General features: G+C 38.6%; 1 protein-coding gene across 1 annotated transcript in view; it reads left to right on the forward strand.

Annotated features, from left to right (window-relative positions):
* Window positions 1–23,875, forward strand: part of LOC111866903 (pumilio homolog 3) — a 48,775-nt gene continuing 24,900 nt past the window's right edge. The window contains exons 1-5 of the mRNA XM_023856266.2: window positions 1–170; window positions 6,450–6,614; window positions 11,606–11,805; window positions 18,868–19,098; window positions 20,207–20,415. Of these exons, the coding sequence (XP_023712034.1) occupies window positions 6,455–6,614; window positions 11,606–11,805; window positions 18,868–19,098; window positions 20,207–20,415 (800 nt within the window). The 5' untranslated portion in view covers window positions 1–170; window positions 6,450–6,454. The remainder of the gene's footprint in view (window positions 171–6,449; window positions 6,615–11,605; window positions 11,806–18,867; window positions 19,099–20,206; window positions 20,416–23,875) is intronic.

Genomic DNA, 23,875 nt, shown 5'->3' on the forward strand with positions numbered 1-23,875 from the left:
ATTAAGTAGATCATGTACGATATCTCGAAAATTGTTAAGTTCACATTGTAAGCAGTCGTAAACGATCGTAACCATCTTAACTTAGATATGTTTGGTATTGTTTTTGACTGCTATAAAAGCTCCAGTGTTGTATTTCAGTATTATAGATACTATTTGATAGTGCTTTAATGGTAAGGTACTGCAGATCACCTGTTTTCTTTTAAATGTATAATATAATTTATTATATCCGTTCCTGTGATGGTTTGTTTATGGGTGCATATCATATCATATCTTTATTATATTCTAATAGATCCAGTTACAGGTATAAAACCATTGGATATAGAACATTTCAAAACAGATAATGAGATATGCTCCAACAGCTGTTGAAACAAGTTAAAAATATATATAACAAAGTCAGCAAGATACTGGCAAGGCAAATCACAAGAAGATTCAAAAGCAGAACAAAGTCCTATATCTAAATTAACAATGCTGTGCTAGGGATCAATTAATATGAATCATGTCAAACATAAAAATAATACAATATAAGACATACACTAGCCATAAATACATATTAACTTTCTCACAGGAATATATAAAGAATCAATACAAACACTGATAAAACAATATATAATTGTAAATTATAATGATAAAATTATTTTGTAAAAATAAAATTTGTATTTGGTCACAGTATCTACGACCTTAGTATTAACAATGACGTTTTGTTCAGCTACCCGTTATCATCGGCTGCAGGGTGAGCGCCAGGCTCCGTCCCTCTCAGAACGAATCTGTAGGCTTATTTTGGGTCGTGGTACATTTCTATGTCCAGTGGGCTTGTTATGTTACCTTCTTGGCAGATGTTCATGCCATAGGTTTTTGTTTTGTAATTTAAAAATTCTCTTTTGAATGCTTACCGTTTTACTATATCCATGATCGTGGAGAAAATGCCCAGAGACTACACGCAGAAATTTCATTTATACTGTTTTTCAATCCATCTTCTGTCAGCTCAATTTAGTACTCAGCTTTCAGACCACATTAGCACAGGGATTGCCATAACTGAGTTTTTTCATAGTGTTCCATTTATTGTACTGCACATGTGCTGGAATTCATGCAATTTATTAGTGTCTTCATCACACTTGCATGGTATTTCCCCATGCCAGATAGTTAAAATTTACTGCCTCTTCAGCTATATTGGCTGTTATCATAGTGTTTTATCGTATAACATCTTTTCCTATAAGAGGCATTACATTTGTTTTTCCACTGTTAATTAAAAATTGAAAGCTTTATTATGTTATCCTGACACAAGTTTATGTCAACAGAATCCTTCATTTGATACAGAATCCTTTGTTGAAAAGAGAGCTACTTTGAATGAACAACAAAGGCTGATAACTGCCTGGTTATAGAACAACAGCATTCATCACCAAGAGCATTGAAGCCCACCACTGGATTCCTTCTGGAACCAGTTCAATTTGTTACACATCCCCATAGCCCATTTCTGTAATGGTTGGAGTAATGTTATTGCCCCAGTTCCATAATCAAGAACCTGTCTTGTGAAAGGTTTTCCCAACGGTTTGTAAACCCTTTGACGTAACTATCCTAACAATGCTATGAGAACTGTGAAGAAGCTGATTGTGTAGTTTTTTCCATTCCCCATTTCACTCCATAATATGTATGTATGGTATTGTCATGTGTTTATGGCTCCAGGACCAATAATAACAGGTTCTGGATTAGATGATTAGATTTATTAACACCTTTTACAATCACTCTTAATCATTGTCAGTTTACAGTAACTCAAATTTGTCTTCAGCTCAGTTGTTATCCGATCTGTTCTGGTCTGATCAGTGACTGACTTGAACAACAACTGTCTTCTCTTCTAGTCTGTTTTCTACTGTGGCTGACTTTGTTCAGAGTTATTTTACATATGCCTGTTGATTTACGAATCACTCACTTCTGATTTACGAATGAATTCATTCTGGAAGAAAGTCATCTTCTGGGATGTGGCGCCTTGTAGAAATTGTGTTAACCTACGTTTCGGAGGAATGTATCGCCTCCATCTTCAGGGTAGAAGACAAGACGAAATCCGCGAGCGAAGCAGCAGAGCAGGTGCAACAGACTGAGTCCAGTCAAGTAAACACAGCTGTATAAGAGAAGGAGAGAAGGAGTGTGGCTACATAGGGAAATAGTAGAGAAGGGGAAGGGAAGGGTCTGGTGGAATAGCCAGCAGGTAGTGGGCCAGAGCTGGTATAGATTATGTGTTAGGGGGAGAGAACGAAAGGTTAAATGGAGGGCATTAACCCTGTAGCTCGGAGGCTGGGGTGGACCTGAGTGGCCTATAGGGCTGCCGTATTTCGGAGGTTACTTGAGGGAACAGATGAGAGGCTTCCATGACTTGCTGAGACAAAACCCCGCCTCTCTGTTCATATTGTCGGGATGGAGTTCATTCTCAATGGCCTCCCTAATGATGCGATCCATATAACTGGTCTTGGTAGGGAGGATGGAGGTATTCTGAATCTGAATGTGGTGTCCAAAAATGATGCTCTGTTCAGCCACAGCTGACTTGTCTGAATGTTCAAGATGGATGTGCCGCTGATGCTCCTTCAACCTCTTGTCCACAGAACAGCCTGTCTGCCCAATATAGACCTTGCTGCACTTGCATGGTATACTGTATACACCCGGTGTCCTTAGTCCCAGGCTATCTTTGACTGGCCGGAGGAAACTAGATAATTTTTTTGGAGGCAGGCCCACTGATTTGATGTTGTGCTGGGACAGCACTCTACTAATATGGTTGAATATAGTCCCAACATAAGGCAGGAAGGCGACTGAGGCCGGTTTATCTTTGGGCTGACTGATGTTCAGCCGACGGTTGACAACTCTGTGGATCTGCCGGTTGTTGTATCCGTTCTGCCTGAAAACATCCCCCAGGAGTACCAACTCCGCATGTAGGTTGTCTTGATCGCATAGAGCTCTAGCCCTGTGCACCAGTGCGGAAAGTACAGCTTGCTTGTTGGAAGGGTGGTGGTGGGACGCAGTGTTAAGTTAGAGGTTTGTATGGGTGGATTTGCGGTACACTCTATGGCCCAGAGAACCGTTGGGTCTCCTGTAAATATCTATATCCAGGAAGGGGAGGTGGCCCTCAATTTCAGTCTCCATTGTGAACTGAATGCACTGGTTGATATTATTTAGGTGGTTCAGGAAGTCCTTAAGCTTGTCAGCCCATGTGGCCAGATGACTAAGATGTAGTCCATGTAGCGAAAGCAGCAACCATGCTTGTGTGGGGCCAAGTCAAGTACCCTCTCTTTAAATTCCTCCATACATAAGTCTGCGATAACCGGAGACAGTGGCAAGCCCATCACCACCCCATCAGTTTGTTCATAGAACTGGCCATTGAAGATGAAGTATGAGGTGGTCAGGACATAGCAGAAGAGTCTCTCAAAATATCTTCTTTGAAATGTCGTCCTAGCCGATCCATAGTATCCTCTATAGTCACCCTGGTAAAGAGCGACACTACATCGAAACTGACCATTCAAGAATTCATTCATGGTTCTCCTTTCTGCTGCAGCTCCTGTAGATTTATGAATGAATCACTTCTTAGCTGAACAGCTGATAATATAGTCTGGCAGTAATCTAGGAAAATGTTTGTTGCTTGTTTGTTTACATGGAAACCTTTATTGTGTACAGAGTTGGCCTCTGAGTAGTCACCTCCATGGAAATGTGTGTTAATTTTGTAGCAGCACCTACACTTCTCACTTTCATATCCTATGGAACATTTACTTAACGCTCAGCGGTGTTTGTGTCCAAGAATCGTATCTCCACGGAAATGTGTTTGCCAGTCCATTTTCTAGAAATGGCCTGCATGTCACAGTGTTATGGAGCAAAACATAATTTGCTGAGTTAAATGGTTGACTTAAAGACACATTGTATTACAGTACCACTGTGAGGTCAAGCCCAGGCATTTCTCATTAGTCAAATCATTTATTTAGGGAAAAGTTTTATAATTCAGTGACATATTATGAGCCTCTTTGGTACATGGAAGTATGAGTCATCATCCACAAAACTTTTTCACAAAATCTGTGTTGTATTTCTGCTTCTTTGCAAACTGACATAACACATGTTCCATTTAACTAAGCTAATAATGCAGTTTAGCCAGTTACTAAATTGTGTTGGAGAAATATAAAACTGTATACAGGTATTTCTCAATTCACAAGGCTAATTTGTTCCATGAAAACTGTTTTTAAAGAGGAAATTCATAAATTGAAAATGATATTCACATTACTTGTAAAAGCCACTGACTTGTGCACAAGTCCCAGAGAATCCCCCAATATGTTTTAACATGTGTTGTAATAGTAAATAGATATTAAAATAAGGGTACTATTACCTGTTTATGATACTGATTGTTGCAAATAAAGCTGCATTATTTTATTCATGATTACTTTCTCATAGCTGATCCAATGCAAGATGCTGCTTCGTTATTGTTCGTTAGTTTCTTTGGGTAATCAACACCTCTTACAACCACTTTCATATGTTTTGTAGTCTGATGGATGCTAATAACAAATATTTGTGGATAAAATGTAACTGTTAAGAACACAGATGATTCTGTACACTCACAGCAAGGTGCACGGACAGACTGGATAGGTGGGCAAAGGACATATGTGGGGATATCTGCTTCTCCCCATCTCCCAATGTATTGTGTTTGTAATTCTCTGCCTATGCAAAAAGAAACTTCTTATGAACATAAGTTGTGAACTGTAGCAAAAGTTAATAAAATGAGGAATACCTGTATCTCTAAATGTAGTAAAGAACAATATTTTCTTAATTTTGCTAGTACAGCTGCACCCATCTTTGGTAAATAGTGTAATATGTAGAGATATGTTGCAAATGAAACAGGCGTAATAGCTGGTCACTGCATTTCTGTCTGCTTTGCAGTAGAAATGTGGAACACCAAACTGGAAACAACCAACCTTAGACTCATGCTAATTGGAAAGGAAAGGGGAGTAGGTTTGTTTATCATGACCATCATCTTCCTTTCCAGTACCAGCTGTATTGAGACCTGTTACAGTCCTTCCATCATTATGAAGGTCTCATATGGCATCCTGTCAGAGCTCATCCTCCCAACATGTCCAGATTTTTATTATTCTGTAAATTATGTTATTTCTGGAATTTACAGTTCATTAATTTCTTTTATAGCAGAATGTATCATGCAGTTCACATGAAACATGGTTCTGCAAATATTAGTCTTCTCTCATCATTGCCTTTTACTGTTCATAAGACCCTGCCATGAGATTATGTTGGTCAAGCATGTATCATAATGAATTTTTAAAATTCCCTTGTGGATTAAGTAGAGTTATTTCTTCAAATGTGCAAAGTGGGTTCATGTACCATTAATGCTGTAGACTCATATTCAATAGGTACACAGTTAAAGTCTTACTTTAGACATTGGCTGGTCTCACTGAGATTTTTCTTGGGTTTCCTCAGGCCCTCCATGAAATAGCTGGGATGTAACATCAATTAAGCCACGATTCTTTCCTTCAAAGTCCATTGCAATTCATCAGTCATCCTGTCACTCAGTTCTGTACAGGATGAACAAAAAATATTTCACCAAACTTTGGGATATGGTTCCATGTACTGTGTGATGCATGCTTGTTACAAAGACTACTACAAGTTTGTACCAGGATCTTTAAGAAAGATGTGTTCCCTTCCACAAGTTCTTGTCTTGCTTCACAGTATGCACAAGGGATGTAACTCAGCATAAGCAGGATAGGCCAGTGGTGAATAATAAGACAATCCTTTCTTAATGCTGTATAAGATTTGTTGTTCTGAAGTAGGCGTATATGGAAAATAACAATAAAGGATGGCAGATTTAGAATTATCTTGTCCCTTCACGGAATCTTAAGACACATTCATATTTGTCACTCAAATAATTATTCACAAGAATATTTTAAACATCTTGATTCATGTTAATTACAAATTAGAATACAAGTACGGTGCATAAAATATACCCTTTGTTCCTTATGGATGAGGGAGAGTATCTGATTTATAATAGGAGGTATGTCTCATTATTTCAACAAAAGCTAGGGGTGTAGGAGTTTGACAGAATCACCAATGGTGTTGGTTCTTGCTCCCATACTCCGTGCCCTGTCTTCATACTTTGCCTTCTTTCTCTTCACCATTTTCACATTTATATTCTCCTGCCTCAGATTTCCATAATTAGTTTTAAGTTAAGAAACAATGACCATTGTAAGTAGGAAACACCACAGTACACTTGACACAGGACAGGAGCCAGAAGCCAAGGTAGAAACAAACATTTCAAAGTCTGAGAAACAAAGGGAACTAAAGAAAACAAGTGATGGAACCTTTAGAAATGATTCAAAAAGGATGAAAATAGCTGGTAAATAGTTCTTACATACGTGAACTGTAAAATACAAACTACTGTATATACTTTAAACAGTAGTGGTTCTTTTGTTTTTCTTATGCAGAAACAATGACCATGGTTAGTAGGAAACGCCACAGTACACACGATTCTGGGCAGGAACCAAAAGCTAAGATAGAAAAAAACAGTCCTAAGTCTAAGAAACAAAGGAAGCCTAAGAAAAGAAATGCTGAGACCCTTAGAAAAGATTCAAAGAGGACAAAAGCAGCTGGTAAGTACTTTTGTATGTGAACTTCTCTTCATTTGCACTTATGGTTCATATATTGTATTTAAAAATGGATGAGTGACAAATTATTTTGCTCTTATGTTGCAGTCAGATACACAGAGGTAGGGATTAGATGATATATCAGCATATTTTTTATTTGGTATCTTTGGTGTTGTCACAATTTTGGGTGACTATTGACATGGTTTTGAATTGGTGATGGAATTCATTGACCACTTACACGTTGTAACTACAAGTAACTATAACACTCTTGCTAATTTTCACTCTTTACAAACCACTACAGCACATGCTAATTCTGGTAACAGATTTTAACACAGTAACTGTAACAGTCTTACTTAATTACACACTCCAAATATCACTATAACTATGGCACACATAAAGTGTTCTCTATCTTCAGTAGATGTTTCGGATTTTAGAACTGTTTGCTTACATCCATACTGTCTGGCACATATCCCATAACTGAAATGAGCTCTGAACTTTTGCCTCCTTATAACCCTTACTCACCACCAACAAAAACAACAGCTCTTTTGTTGTTGCGTCTGTATTTGGTGCCGCAGAAATGTGTTTTCCACGCCATTGCATAGCAAGAAACTGATCTAGTGGAAATTCATAGTGTCATGGCAGTCAAATACAACCACTTGATGTGTCAATTAGGAATCCATTCAGGCATCTTGTCCTTAAACACTGTGATGCCTGGCTAAATAAAGACAATCAGTACTGACACCTAGTGGCAAAATAAAGAAATCATCAATGTTAGTAATAGTGGACTGGATATCTGAAGCTTGGAAAGAAATGCCAGTCCGTATTATTTCAAAATCGTTTTTAAAGTGCTCTTTGTCTAATGTGGAAGATGGAATGAAAGATGACATTCTTTTTAATGACAATGAACAAAGGGGCAAGGGTGTATCATCTTCAGAAAATAAAAGTGTGACTGCAGGATCATTGGACGAACTTTCTGATTAAATAAAAAAGATAGAAAGGAATGTGCATGTAGTGAAAATTTTAAATTTTCATTTTATTCTAGTATATTTTCCATTACTTTTCACTTTAAAAGTGTTATTTTAATTGTTGTGTTCTCAATAAATACACCTTTCTAATTTTTTCCTAAGACCCTCATTTAAAAACTGGATGTGACTTCAAAGTAATACAGTATTTTATTCAGAGTTTCTAATAGAACCGAGGCTTTGCTTTCTGCTGACTTCTGTGCAAGATATTTGTAGCTGCATTGTCAGTTTTGGTTTGAAATTACAAACTAGTCTGCTGTGGTATTGTGTGCTGTGGCCCTTTGCTGCTACCACAGAGCTACACTTGACAAGACTACAAGAAGGTTGAAGTTTTTTATATAAGAATTCAGTTTATTAAGTGTGGTTTTGTAAATTTTTTTATATCATTGAGTCACTGCAGTATTTGATATCCTTGATCTCTTTGAAATGTCAAATGCTCATGTAGGAAAAAGCGGATGGAATCAGTCCTGGGCATGAACATTTTTCTCAAAGCACAAGAGACTGTATTTCAAACGCATTGCCACAAACTGCCACAAAATTCATGAAGTTGAAACTTCATAGGGTATCATTAGTCAACTGAAATTCAATGCTCAAACATGGTTGATAGCTGTTGATTGATTTACCAGTTTGGTATTGAAGAGAAATTGCAGTGTATGTAAACTGTTGCTTTGTTGAGTCTGCCCAAGTTTACAAAAGAGTGTTCGCCAGTCCCCACTGAAGGGCCAAATGATTTTCAGGTTCTCAGTCATACTGTAAAATTAGTTCTATTTACTATTTAAATAGAATATTACACAAAGATGCAGTTTTTATTACAGTAACAGAGGTGCTCGAAACAGTTCTATCCAGCACAACAGAAACAAAATAAGGATTTAATACGTTGATTATTATCATTATGTGAAAAGACAGGTTTTCTGTCTTTGTCACACTAGTGCAGAAGGTTAAAATTGTAGAACTTGAATGTGTAATTGGAGATGTCCTTATTTTTTGCATCCTGTTATGTATTGTATATTAAAGGTATATTTGAGAGCTGTCCATACAACAGTTGATTATAAAACCTATATTTAAATGTTTAATATTCGCAGTATTTGCATCCAGCTGCCTGTTTCAGTATGGACAGATCATGATCGGGTGGTCTCTGAATACATATGTCATTATTGTATTCAAAACAAATGCCTTGACTTTTAGTCCACAAGCGAACTGTATCACCCAGTTGGTCATTATTGAATTATCTATTAAAATGGGTCTATTTTTTACATTTTCCAATAATATTATAAATCTGAGTTCTTAAGTAAGTACAAGCTATATCTCAAATAACATGTATCATATTTTGCTAAAGGTTAGATGCACTAAAAGTTAAAATCTGATAATTTAAGTAAATTAGATAACAATTAGTATTTTAGTATAAAAATGGGGGAAGTGGTTTGTTTAGGGTACTAGTTGTTCTGTGGTATAGATGAGCCGAGCTTTGTAGATTCTGATCCTTTGGGCACACAAATTGTTTGTTTGGTGTGTGATGGAGATTGGTCGACATACAAAGTATGTAATATTTTAGGTGGCTGGTTTTTGTGTCTTACAGAGTTCGTGAGTTCAAGTCCCAATGAGGTCATTGGATTTTTTCAGTTGACCTAATCCTTCCAGCTGCACTAGGTCCTGGGGTTTACTCAGCCTCTAACAGAAATGAGTACCAAGAATTAATTAAATAATTTTCCTGGGGAGTAAAGCGCGGCCGGCATATAGGGCTGACAACCTTACCGCCATCTTTGAGCCGATTGTCTAGATAATGTGGGACCCTCAACGTCTCACAACCCTATGGGCCTTCACGGCCTGGTACGGGGATAGCTTTACTTACTTCACAGAGTTGCTGTATGTATCTAGATATAAATTGGTGTATATGTATGAAAGCTTTCTATATGGGTTACTCAGCTTTAGTATGGGCTGCCAGGTTGCTTTTTACCATGTACAGGGGATGGACAAAAGATGGAAACACCCAACAAAAATCACAGTACCGTGACTACTATGGAGTAGGACAACCTCTGGCTTGCAGAACTGCTTGCAGTCTCCTTGGAATGGATAAATACAAGTCCTGTATTATTTGCAAGGGAGTCTTGTACCATTCTTCCTGCAAAACATTGGCAAGTTCTGTTAATGATGATGGAGGTGGATAGCATGCACACAGATTGCTCTCCAAAATAAACCACAAAGGCTCAATAATATTGATATCTGGTGATTGTGGGGGCCATGGCAGACGTGACACTTCATCTTAGTGCTCAGAAAACCAGTCCTGGACGATGTGAGCTGTGTGACAACGGGAATTGTCTTCTTGGTAAATGGCGTCACTATTGGGGAACAATGTTTGCACCATGGGATGGACCTGGTCGCCCAAAATGGTCACATAGTCGTTGGCAGTGAAGTGACCTTGCAAGGTAATGATGGATCTGACAGAATATCACGATATAGCTGCCCATACCATGATCGAACCCCCTCCATGTTTCACTCTTGGCAGCAAACAATCTGGATCATAAGCTTGGGATGCCGTTCTCCAGAGGTAAACTCGGCCAGAAATTGGAAACAGTGTGAAGGTGGACTCATCCAACCAAATGACCATCTTCCATTGCTCCATAGTCCAGATTTTGTGACATCGGCACCACACTCTCTTCTTGGTGGCATTTTGATCACTGATGAGTGACTTTGGAATTGCAGCTCGTCCAGAAATACCCTGCTCGTGGAGTTCCCTTCGTACTGTTTTGGTGCTGACAGGGTTTGTGAGCATGACATTCAGTTCAGCAGTCACTTTTGCAGATTTAGTCTTATTTTTCGTCACAATCCTACGCAATGTTCATCTGTCTCGATCACACAACACACATCTCCATCCACGCTGGTATTTATTGGATGTGCTTTTTCCAGTCCTGTATGTGGTCATCATCTTGGATACTGTACCTCGCAAAACACCAAAAACCTCGGCTACCTTGGTTACGGATGAACCCACCATACCGGCCCCAACAATTTGCCCGCGTTCGATTTCTGTTAGCTCTGACATGATGCACTAAAAACTGCACAGAACACTGTCTCGACAACAAATGAAGCTTGCAGCGTATTGCGGAGGTTGTACAGGTAGTGCTATTGGACAGATACGACATCGTCACCTACAAACATCGCTAAAATAAACACCTCAATTCAGGCATACATTTCACGAGGTGTTTCCATATTTTTGACAGTCTTCATCCAAGATGGTGATCGCTGCAGATTGAAACATGTAGTGGGATGTAAATAAACCAAATATCAAACATTTTAATATTAATTTTTATAATAAATTGTGTTGGTGGCTCTCATATTTACTTCTAATAACTAGGGATAACTGTGACTGTATTAGCCAGAATATAAAGCAAGTACCCCCCCCCCAATACTGCTGCTTAGAAAAGAGGGGTCACCTCATTTTTGGGTCTTTAAGATTAAATATAATGAATTTCTATTTGCTTTCAACCCTCAGAACTAAGTGACATGTTCAGTTTTTTCCCTCTCTCCCAAAATATTTTCCCTTATTTTCCTGTTGGAAAAATAACGGATTGCCTTATATTTGGCTGTGTATGGTATTTATTTACTGAACATATAGGCCGCACCATAGCTCAAGCGATTAGTTTCTAGCTTCCCACTGTGCTGGCCCAGGTTCAATCCCAGGTCTGGTCAAGTGTGATTTGTAGTGGACAAAGTGGCGCTGGGGTGGGTTTTCTCCAAGTACTTCGATTTCTCCTGCCAATCTTCAGTCCACCAAATTCTCCATCATCATAACCACCCAGGGCAGGCTACAATAGTCCAATCAGTGGCTGCCATGCTGAGTGGACCCAGTTGGACTCCACCCCCCACTAAGCAAATTAAATTAATTACGGAACGTATGTGTAAGAAATTTTTAACAGCTGTGTTTTATTCATAAATTGACTCTTTTTGTCTTAGTGCTCTTTGTATGTGTTTGTTATACAGAAAAGCCAAATTGGCCAGAGTTCAAAAAGAAGAAGAAAGAACTAAGAAACACACGGAAGGAACAGAAGTGTACTATTTACACTCTTATTAATAAATCAAAAAAGCTGTGGGAAGAGGTTCGGAGAAATGATTGTCCCATTGAACAGCGGGAAAAACTAACCTTAGAAATACATGGCTTATTAAGAAACAAGCTGCACAAGGTAAATAGTGATCACCCTGCAACTTGGCAGATCATATTTATTGATGAATGAGTCCTCTGCTTGCCCATATGAGTATGGTAGGAGTTATCTTCATTTTAACTATAGGATATGGCTGAAGCTCTTTTCGTTTTCATAAAACCGTATAGTGGTACATACCTTTTAGTATCAGGTATTGTTACCTGAGTAATCAGGGTTATGATGCCACATGACACTTTCTGGAATTTGGATATATTACTGGTTGTTTTATTCAGCATTTCATAACCTTTTCTTTCAGATGGCACACTGAAATATGGTTCCATCTCAGAAGTTGCATATGTGTTTGCATTTTCATGTTTTCTTCATATTTTTGTTGTGACTTTCATTAAGATCATTTTTTGTAATGTGCTTTTCAATTGTTAAAGGTAGCAGTGAGATCTAACAGGACTGACAAGGAAATGTTCCAGTTGGTCAGGTTGAAACCTCACCCAAAATTTTGCTCATGCATGGGGCCCATCTGGGGCATGCGGTAGCATAGTTGGTTGAGGCACTATGCTACAAGTGGGATCAAATCCTGATGAGGTCATTGGATTTTTTTCAATTGATGTAATCCTTCCAGCTGTCCTATGGCCCCGGGGTCGACTCAGCCTCTAACAGAAATGAGTTCGAGAAATATTCTTGGAATGTTCTTGGGGGGTAAAGGGCGGCGGGCGCATAAGGCTGACAACTTTACTGCCATCTATGAACCAATGATCTAGAAAGTGTGGGAACCTCAACATCTCACAACCCTATGGGCTTCTACAGCCTGTTACAGGGATACCTTTACTTTACTATGGGGCCCATCTAGAAATGATTATATACAAAATTTCAGCTGCATATATGCTGTGCAGGGTTGTGAAAAAATACTCATAATTTGAATGTACAGTTGAAATTTGCTTGTCATGACAGCACAGATACATGTGAGAGAAAGAGACAGATGATGCATAGTACTGTGCAGATATTTGCACAACAACAAAATGTTAAAGAACAGTGCAGTTATTATGATACATTTAAATATCTGGTCTGCAGTGTTCACTAATTTATTTTACATGGAGAAGTCTGTAAGAACAAATTAAGTTGCGGTGAACTTATATGTAATTTTACAGAAGAATTAATAATGTGATTTTTACAGGAATAGGATAGTAATTGTAAAAGATTTCAAGATATTACCTAATATGATGTAACAGTTGAATTTACAGTATGCTCTTCCTTATTGTACTGTATGTAATTATATGACATACAGTAAAACCATGCCAGTTACGGTTGCCGCACAGTCTAAGGCATGCACTGGCTTCACTTCCAGGGATGCTGGGATCATGGGTTCGAATCCCACTCAGGGCATTGATATTTTGTGTATGTGTTTATTCTGTGTTTGTGTTGTCCTGTGTGTAGGTAGCGGCTTTGCAATGGGCTGATCACTCACCCAAGAAGTCCTACCATCTGTGAAAAATGATTACGGAACTGAATAAGAGGTCAGGGCCCTGAATGGGCTGGAAGAGTCATTGGAAAAAAAAAATAGTAAAACCATATGATTTGTATTAGGAATGAAGCAGAATTCGGAGGAGTTCTCATGAGAATAAAATCATAATTATGCATTCATTTTGTATTAAAACAGCATTAACCCTATGTTGTTGTTATTCACTATGAACTGGTTGGTTATTCTTTATAACTTGCATGAAGGGGAAGAAACACTGCTAAATATGATGAAAATATGGTCTGCACGGATCAGAGTTGAATACTGACTATGAAATATTTTTTTTTATGGATTGTACTGCTGTCGCTAGTTATGTAGTGAATGGCGCCAATCTATCTACTCTCATTCATCATAGAATAAAATTAAACCCAGTTCTTTGATTATGACTTTGGTGACATTTGAACATCTCAAATTTCATGCAGACATACAATTGTAAGCATTTGATGTCATAATCTTCAAGCTGTATTTCCTTTCCAGGGAGTTTGTAATTAGAAGACTGAGACCAGCACTGTAAAATGAACACAACACGAATAGTAAATGATGAAACCACTGCAGATAAAGAATCATAATCACAGTTGAAAATGCATATATCATTTGTGGATTGCTGTGCGTGAAAAATAATTATAATTTTCTACTGGAAATGTGGAATATTTTTTCTGTAACTTTATCAGATATAAAATATTTCTATCTGCTACATACCTAATGGTTCTTCTTCACTGTATGATATATAGCAAAACACTTGTTAGTTGGAGTCCTGTCTACCTTGGACACTTAAGAGAGGGCAAATTGGTGTCTGGCCACCATAGAACAGGGGAAGCCCCTCAACTGTAATGATGTTGGAATGTTATTAGAGACTCACCTTTTGGTTCCATAAAGAGTTAGGAAAGTCTTCAGTAGTGGAACAACTGCTGGCTTCTGAAAAAGGAGTCGTAATAAAACTATATTCCTCTTCTGTCTCCTTTCCCTTCTCTGTTTCAGTGAACTGCATAATTCCTTGTTCCCTTCCCAACATGTGCCTGAAATAGGTGCAGTTTGCCATTCAGATGGTCTTCTGCATCTGTTGAACTTGGACGATTGAACATGCATGTTCATTCAGAATTGCTGGATTTTTGGACTTTGTCCATCATCCAGTATTGTAGAAACTAGGAAACGATTTGGAAACTGGATCTGTTTCTGTCCTCAGGTGGGAGGAAGATACCTGCTCAGTTGGCTCCCTTAGAAAGAGCTAACCTCAATCACTGGTCTGGGTGCTTTAGAAAGAGCTAACCTCAATCACTGGACCAGTCTTCCCCCCTTCATCTGAGGATGCAGACAGATCCACTTTCTGAAACTTTGTGTTTTCTGGTTTCTAGAATACTGGACAATGGGCATAGCCCAAAAATCCAGTGATTCTGAGTGTTATACACCATTGTCAGAACCCTTTACAATCTATGTGCATGTTCATGCCATTCAGTCAGTCTTCTACATCTGAACTTGGTCTTCCTCTCTTTTGGATCGTTTAGTTTCAAATGTTTCCTACAAATCTTTCAGTCACTTTCTTACAGAACTGAAGGGGAACAAAATTTGAAGTTTCACTGACTGCCAGTTCATATCGTACAGTCTTTTTTTTAATTAAATTTCTGCTAGTTTCAGCAGCTATTTCCTCAAGTAAAGTTGCACTAAAAAGAGCATGAGAAGTTATGTGTAGAAAGAGGCATTCATCCATTTCATGATGGTTTACAACTAGGTGAAGCATGAAATGGTGTGATATAGAAATCATGGTTATTTTCATCACAGTCTTTAGTACAATTGTCTTCATTGTAACCACCACTAAAACCACCATCATTACCACTTACATTTCCACTTACCTGACCATCATCAGAATTACTACAACTGTCACTCAAATTAAGCCCACTTATATCTACATCAAGGTCAGTACGATCAAGTACAGTAAAACTTGGTTATAGCAACATCAGTTTCTGCGACACCTTGTCTATTGCGTCAAATATTCAATGGTACGAACTCAGTCCTCATAAAGCAACTGTTTTTATACCTTGCTTAGTACGACACGCACAAATACATCAACCTCGCATGTAACGTAATTTTCATTCCTGAATTTCTCTGATATCGTGGGAAAGTTCGATGTGTCTGCCCACCCTCACTTTCTCTACTTGCTGACGTGACTGTCCTGGAAGAATACTACTGCGGGCTGCAAGAGGAGCGTGGGTTTTATGCGAAAACAAGGGTGTGGGGTGGGACTGCGTGAATAGTGCAAGAGGACGCGGCAGGTTGTTAACTGCATTCCTTTCCTAGAAACTCGTCTAACAGGACCTCACATTGTCTACTTACCCTATAGTGTTCCTGCCTAAACCCAGAGAAGTGCAGTAGCGAAAACATGGCAATGAAAAGGAAAGTTTTAAGCATTGAAGAGAAAGTTAAAGTGATTCGTGAAATATTGTGTGTATTGTCAGTGAAAAGCGCTGTAATATGTCTTTGATATTACACATTTGGGCAATTCCACGTTAATGTTACGTTAGTCTGTACTTAGCTACGTATTTCACTAAAAAATGCAACATTTTAACTCGGTTTTTGGTAGATTTTTACGTGACTAACATAAGGCTACTGTGGAAATGCCCATTTCGGTTACAACGACATTCGTTTATAACGACACTATTTTTAGGTCCCTTTGATGACGTTATAACCAAGTTCTACTGTATATCAAAGTCTGAATCCTGACAAAATTCAATGAAAAATCTGAGTCATCATGCCATTGTTCATGGATCTGTTTGCTGTCCCGTGCATGCCGGCTGGAAGATGCCATTGGGATATAACAACAGAGAAAATTATATGTAGACCCTCTGAAAAGTCTGTCATAGAATTCACAGAAATAGATTCCCACAACATTTTGAATAGGTGGAGGAACTACTCTCAGTTATTGAATGTACACAGGGTCAGTGATGTTAGGCAGATAGAAATCCATACAGCTGAGCTGTTAATATCTGATTCTAGCCCTTTTGAGGTTGAAAGTGCTATTGCAAAATTGAAACGGTATAAATCACCAAGTAGTGATCAAATTCCAGCAGAACTTATTCAAGCAGGAGGCGTAATATTTCATTCTAAGATCCACAATCTAATTCTATTTGGCATAAGGAAAAATTGCCTGATCAGTGGAAGGAGTCTTTTGTTGTACCAGTTCACAAGAAGGGTGATAAAACTGACTGTAGTACTTATCAGGGGACATCACTGCTATCAACTTCATACAAAATTCTATCCAATATTCTTCTCTCAAGGTTAAGTCAATATATATATGCAATTATTGAGGATCATCAGTGTGGGTTTTGACATAACAGATCAACTACCGATCAGATCTTTTGCATTTGTCAGATATTGGAGAAAAAATGGGAGTACAATGAGACCGTACATCAGCTATTCGTAGACTTCAGGAAAGCCTATGATTCAGTTAGGAGGGAAGTATTGTACAATATTCTAATAGAGTTTGGGAGACCCCTAGCTAGTTAAGTTGATTAAAATATGTTTAAACAAAACGTATATTAAAGTCAGTGTTGATAAACATTTGTCTGATAAATTTCCTATTCAGAATGGGCTAAAACAAGGAGATGCTTTATTGCCACTCCTTTTCAACTTTGCTTTAGAATATGCCATTAGGAAGGTCCAGGGAAACCAGGTGGGACTGAAATTAAATGGGACACATCAGCTGTTGGCCTATGCTGATGCTGTGAATCTACTGGGTGATAATGTAGATACCATAAATAAAAACACACAGTCTTTAATTGACACATGTAAAGAGGTTGGTCTAGAAGTAAACACAGAGAAAACTAAGTATATTTTTTCTCCAAACAGAATGTCTATAACATTCATAAAACATGTGGCAGACTGAGTCCAACGTAGAACCGGAATGCAGAATTTAAAGTGCAGATTCAGCCCAACATAAGACCACAAGGGTTTAAGAGAATTAAGATGTGCATTTTACAGGTTTTCTATTGCATGGGGTACCAGACATTTATTAAACCGTTTCAGGGGTACTCAGTCATTAAAAGCTTGAAAACAACATGCTAATATTCAGTGCATACCATTATCATATCCTTAATAAAATAAAAATGACTTGTTTTAAAAAAGAAGCAAGGTGCTTGAACAGTAATTGAAGTTTTCTGGTATAGTGTCTGAGAAACAGATTTTGTGTTGAAGAATGCCGTCTACTGGGATGTGGCACTGTGTAGATCTTGTGCGAACCGACATTCCTCCAAAACATTGGTTCACACAAGATTTACGTGGCTCCACATCCCAGAAGATGGTATTTTTCATAGTTACCACTGTGAAAATCTCATGTCTTACATAGGTTTTGTAATCTTTCCACTTCATATAGAGCTCGCTTGTTTGAACATTGTAATCCAACTACTGCTTGCCTGAATTTGTTGAATCCCATTTCAGCTGCATTGCTGATAGCCCACTCATATAAATTGCTTCATTAATATTGCATTTGTTTAGCCTGGTCCGAGTGAATTCTGCTGACAGTTGCTTGTACAATATTTCCTTAGAATGTGGGAGTATGAATCTCTTGTCTTCCGATTTGATGTTTCCAGTGGTTCACTTGATGTCTGTATAACACCAAAATTATCTTCATTCAGCAGTCAAATTGTAACACTCCTTGCCACCTTTATTTAGCCAGTGATGTTTTACTTGTTCTCTTGTCTTCCCTTTCCTTTCAGAGGGCACGCGGTAGCTTAGTTGGTTGAGGGGCTATGCTACAAGCCGGAAGGTGACGAGTTCAAGTACCGATGAGGTCATTGGATTTTTTCAGTTGACCTAATCCTTCCAGCCACACTGTGGCCCTGGGGTTCACTCACCTTCTAACAGAAATGAGTACCATGAATCTTCCTGGGGAGTAAAGTGCGGCTGGCACATAAGGCTGACAACCTTACCGCCATCTTTGAGCCAATTGTCTAGATAATGTGGGACCCTCAACATCTCACAACCCTATGGGCATTCACGGGCTGGTACAGGGATAGCTTTACTGTTTTTTTTTTCCTCATCTTCCCTTTCAACACACATGGTAGACTAGTTCTGTGGGCTTGGGTGGTTGCTCAAAAGCATCTTATGAGTGACTGACTTCTGGATTTTCTTTGCTATCATGTGGCCAATCAGTGCATTCAGTACCTTCATGTTTGTCATCTAAGATGTTCAGCGTGTCAGTCCCTCTGGTCACACATTTGCTGGCCCTTAGACTAGTTGCCCTGTATGTCTGTAACTTAGTGAGACGTGATACAGTAGCAAATACTGCTGTTAGTTTTTTGCGAAGTTCAGCTCTGTGAAATCAGCTGGAACTTCTGAATATAAGTAAAGTGGCTCCCTGCCTTGAGGAACTAAGTGTAAAATATCCAGAAACTGTGGTTTTCAATTAAAAGGATGTACCAGTCTGAAATGTGTCTTTTAATTTTTCTTGTATTTGTATTCAATTTAAGAAGTAATTCTACAGTATGATCTACATCCTGCATGTTGTCACAGTTACTTAAGTTAATATTAACGCTATCATAGGAGAAATGTATTTCATGTTTTAAGACTAATTATTTTCCTAGGTTGTATATTCTCATGACTTATCTCGAGTAATTCAGTGGTTACTAAAAATTGGAACACCTGATTTGCGAGCAGCAATTACAGAAGAGCTTGTACCTCATGTGCCAGCCATGCTTCAGTCCAGATATGCTTGCTTCTGTGTGAAAAGAATGTTGAAGTATGGTTCCCATGAGTCCAGGAAGGCCATTATACGTTCTCTTCACGGAAAGGTGGTGAAGCTTACAAGTCATTCTGTAAGTTCCTGTGTTATTTGTAGAATACACTGAGAAAATACAGGCATTAGATACATATTGTATTGTACATTATGAATATCTCCATCAATCTGGATATTTTTCCAGTCAGATGATTATGTGAAAAAGAATATACATATATATCTGTTAGTTTCCTTGCTTGTAGTGAATGACATCACAGGAAACTTGACAGTTTTTAGATAGAAGTAAGTGAAAATTCATGTGAAAGGTTGAATGTATTTACAGGGGTTGGATAGTTAATGGAAACACCTCAGATACTATACACATTTCTTTATTAATATGGTGTTGAACCACCTTTTGGCTTTAGTACAGCTGCAGTCCTTTTTTGGAATGGACTCGTACAAATTTTGAACAGTCTGTAAAAGAATTTTCCATCATTCTTCGTGAAGAACATCTAGTTTCTTTCGAGATGTTGAACACAGGAATCTGTTCCTCACTCTAGGCTCCAGTACTGACCAGAATGATTCAATGGTGTTCATATATGGTGATTTTGCTGACCAGGAAGATGTTGAAGTTCACCTTCATGCTCTTCAAACCATGACTGAACAGTTCCAGCTGTGTGAATGGTGGCATTATCATCTTGGGAAACTGAATCATTGTTCGGAAATAACATCTGGAGCATGGGATGCCTCTGATTACCCAACTTGTCCACATACCCCCTTGCCGTAATTCAGCCATGAAGGGTAACAGAATGGTGTACCACGATACTGCTGCCCAAACCATCACAGACCCCCCCCCCCACTTTCCACTATTGGAAGCAGGCATTCGATTGTAGGCTTCCTTGGGTGTTCTCTAAATGCAAACTCTCCCTGATGCAGGGATCAGTGTGAAGGACAACTCATCTGACCATACCACACCACACCTGTGTTTCCAGTTGTATGATGTCCAGATTTTCTGGTCATGACACCATCTTTTATGCATCTGAGTGTTGCTTTCAGTAATCAGAGGTTTAACAATGGCAGCCTGACTGTGGTTGTTGGATTTTTGAACCTCACGTGAGACAGTTTGTAATCTTCAGGGTGTTAGATGATAAATGTGAATTGTTACAAAATTGAATTGCTGAACATTTGACTGTACTCTGTACACACAGGTCGCTGCTCCCATTCTTGAACACACATATTCAACATGGGCAAGTGCATTCGAGAAGAGTCAGTTGCGACAGGAATTCTACGGCGACATGTACAAACAGGACAAGGAGAGTGATGTGAACAGTCTTGATGATGTTTTCCAGAAAACACCAACCATGAAGGAAGCTATTCTCAGTGCTGTGAAAGCCAACATGTCACGTATTCTTGACAAGTCAGTATCAACAACTTTATTAAGTTTTAAACCAAAATTAAATTATGTTGTATTTTAGCATCATGTTGCACTGATTCGCGTCCATGATGTATATGTATTGACCGTCTTCTAGTGCACACAATCTCACTTGTCACTTCACTACATGTTTCGGCATCACTGCGCCATCCTCAGGTGTGTTATTTACATTAAACTATGGCACTGCTCGCCATCATGTGTCATTTATAAAATGATTTGAAATATATATTCTTCATGCACTATAATAAAATTTATATATATTAAAATTTGTTAAGATTTATCATCTTATACGTCGTATTTCAAAATCGTGTATTATATCATTCTTCCGCTATGGGAGTCATTCTTCCTATATTTTGTGTATACATGCAACGTGAAAATGGTACTCATTAATATTACGTTTTGACTTCTGTCTGTTACATGTTGTTTTATAATGTTCAGTACTCACTGTGTCACTGGACACAGTGAGTCCAGCAGCTCTCTGTCATATCTTTCACTTTGCACACTTGTACTTTCTCCAGTGGTTTTGATATAATACTGTCAGATATGCTCATCCATGCAGACATTTCCTTGAACGCAAGAAAATAAATAGAATATACAAAATTTGCCATCTTCTTGGATATAGCACCGTGTAGTCTGTACATGATCCAGCGTTTTAGAGGGACGTATCACCTCCATCTTCAGGGTCAAAAATCAGCTGAGCAAGAAACCATCGAGAGCAGGTGGCTATTCAGAATGAGCAGTCAGTGAGAACCTCAGATCCTAAATAGAATATATGTTACTTTAATCAAAACTTTCATATGCATTGTGATGTGTTGTTTCTCATGAAGCCTGCAAAAATGTATTGAAACACTTCAGTCTTTGTTTTATCCAAGAAATTTCAGTAACTTCTTGGCACTTTCATGAATTGCTCTTAAAAGGTCTCACACACTTGCAGAGAATATTGTGTACCTTCATATGTATGACATTGTGGGAGATATTAATGTTATTCAGTCTGCTCATGCTGGTTCTTCGCTCATGGATTTTTCTACCCTGAAGATGGAGGTGATACATTCCTCCAAAACATCAGTTCACACAAGATCTACGTGATGCCACATCCCAGAAGACGGCATTCTTCACAGTCACCACCATGAAAACCTCGAATCTTACTCACTCTTTAGCATTCAGAATGGTGTTCCACATATACAGTTGCCCCCTCTGCAAGTTTGTATGGCTATATTGGTCACGTCTTCCACATTTCATTTGCCACTGCATTTTGTAACCTCAGCTTACATGACTACTGCAGTATCTAGACACTGGATTTTATTCACAAAAAATTGTAAATATAAATATATATGTGCCAAAAAATGACAAAATATGATCTGAAGATGCAAAAATATGCTATTAAATGACATGCGCACTTGCATAATTCATATAGCAAATTGCTGATTTTCGTTCTGTAGGTTTTCATCTTCACTCTTCTTTTTGGTTGCAATTTAGCTTGTCACAGTGTTTTTCTTTTTCTGCACCTTTGGGAATGAGTCTGTGGCAAGTGTTTGTCAGAATAAGTTTGTATGCTTAGAGGATCCCCCAACATCCACGGATGTGACAGGACAGTATTTTAATAGTATCTCCTCTGGAAACACTGAGCCCTCACTGTTAAACATTTTTTCACATCAGTGAGAGCCTTGTATCACAGATTTGTTTGTTTGCAGAACATCACATAGTTTATCTGCTTACCATGCACATATTTTGCATGGACAGACTTCGTTTCAGCTTTCAGTGACACCCAATATTTCACTTACAGTCATTCCAAATGTTTCTGTCTTTCATATTGGCTGCAGTGTAATTTAAAATGTGCCTTAGTTAGAGCAGGATTGCTCTGCAATATTAATGTCAGATACTTCTTTAATTTGATAGATAGACACAGCATTACTGCAGCGCAAACCATCAATAAATGCAATGGTATAAATACCTCTCTCTGAACAACTGAAATAACGTAAGTCATGATATGTTAACCAAGAAAGTGAGAAATCATCAGCAGGAATTAAAATGAAAGAACTTATTCAGCCTCTTAAATGTCACTTTGTACCCATGGCCATGTGTAATATTCTTTTCACAAACCATAAAACCAGAGCCCAACTTAAAATTTAAGCAAAAACGAATGAACCAGCTTCAGAAAAGGGCAACTAGTGATATTATGAATATAACATATTGTAGCGTGTAGACCCTTTGCTGAGTAATGGTCATGAGCAGCAGATTCTTAATAAACGGTGTTATGCAACCCGTTTCTAGGCAGCAACTCTGTAAGCATGTTCCTGCAGCAATGAATACGCAACAGTAGAAGAACTAGGTTTTCTATGTGGTCCGTGCCAAGAAGTTATCTTGGAGACAGATGGTGCAACCAAGTCATGTCAGTTGACAGTTGAGTTCTGCATGGGGAGATGTGAAGAAAGCACTTGAGCGTGTGAAGCTGAAGAATCTCCACTGTTAGAAGCCGTTGCTAGGGAATGGCTGGTGAGACACAGCAGGCTAGAAAAAGGCTTAGCAGGTGCTGTGGTGATATGTGAATTGTGGAGATTAGCAATGGTGCTATAATTAGTTGTACTTCCTAGTTGTGTGTATAAGTGGTCAGTAAAACTACTCACCAATCCACACCCAGTCTATAGTCACCTCTAAATCGTGACAGTACATTGGTTGGTTTTGAACATTTCCATCGACCTTTACAAGCTTATGTAAATAATCCTAACAAGTGCAGAGAATTAAAATTCGAGTAGATAAAATTTCATATATACCAGTAACCCCCTCGTTGGTGTCTCCACCTTATCATGGTGAGGGGGTTTGAGTATGCCAAGGACCCTGAGAGCTATTCCAGCGGTAGCGTAGCTACTGGCAGTGCCTCCCTTGCTGGACAGGTCAAAGGGTAGGCATCAGACGAAGAGACACGAAAAACTGATGTCGGAAGCAGCGTCATCAGTGGCGACTTGAAGCACAGAGCAAATGATGCTCGAGATGGTTCAAGTTCGTATAGCAACAGGTGTGACCAGAGTGGTTTGAAAGGCTGCTGTACTGCGATGTGGAAAGCAAATGGAAAAACTACCACATTATCACTTTTCCTGGATAGTCTCTTTCCAAAAACAGAGATACCATGTATGCGAGATGTTTCCTCTGGAGACAAAACAATCCAGAGGTAAACTACTCCCCCAATCGCATCTCTGGGGGGGAGTGTTTCTAGAGGAAATGTCATGCAGGCGTTACAACAAGAAAAAGTACGAAGATCAGAAGGAACATCATAGCTACAAGATTGGAACATGGCATGTAAGGACCTTGAATCAAGCAGGCAAATTGGAGAATTTGAAAATGGAAATGCAGAAGAATGAGGTGTCTGTTCTAGGTGTCAGCGAAGTGCGGTGGAAAGGACAAGGTGAAATAAGAAGTGGTGATTATACAGTGTATTATTCCGGAGGTG

This window comes from Cryptotermes secundus, unplaced genomic scaffold (genome assembly GCF_002891405.2).
Source record: "Cryptotermes secundus unplaced genomic scaffold, Csec_1.0 scaffold858, whole genome shotgun sequence".
In the NCBI taxonomy this organism is placed as follows: Eukaryota; Metazoa; Arthropoda; class Insecta; order Blattodea; family Kalotermitidae; genus Cryptotermes; species Cryptotermes secundus.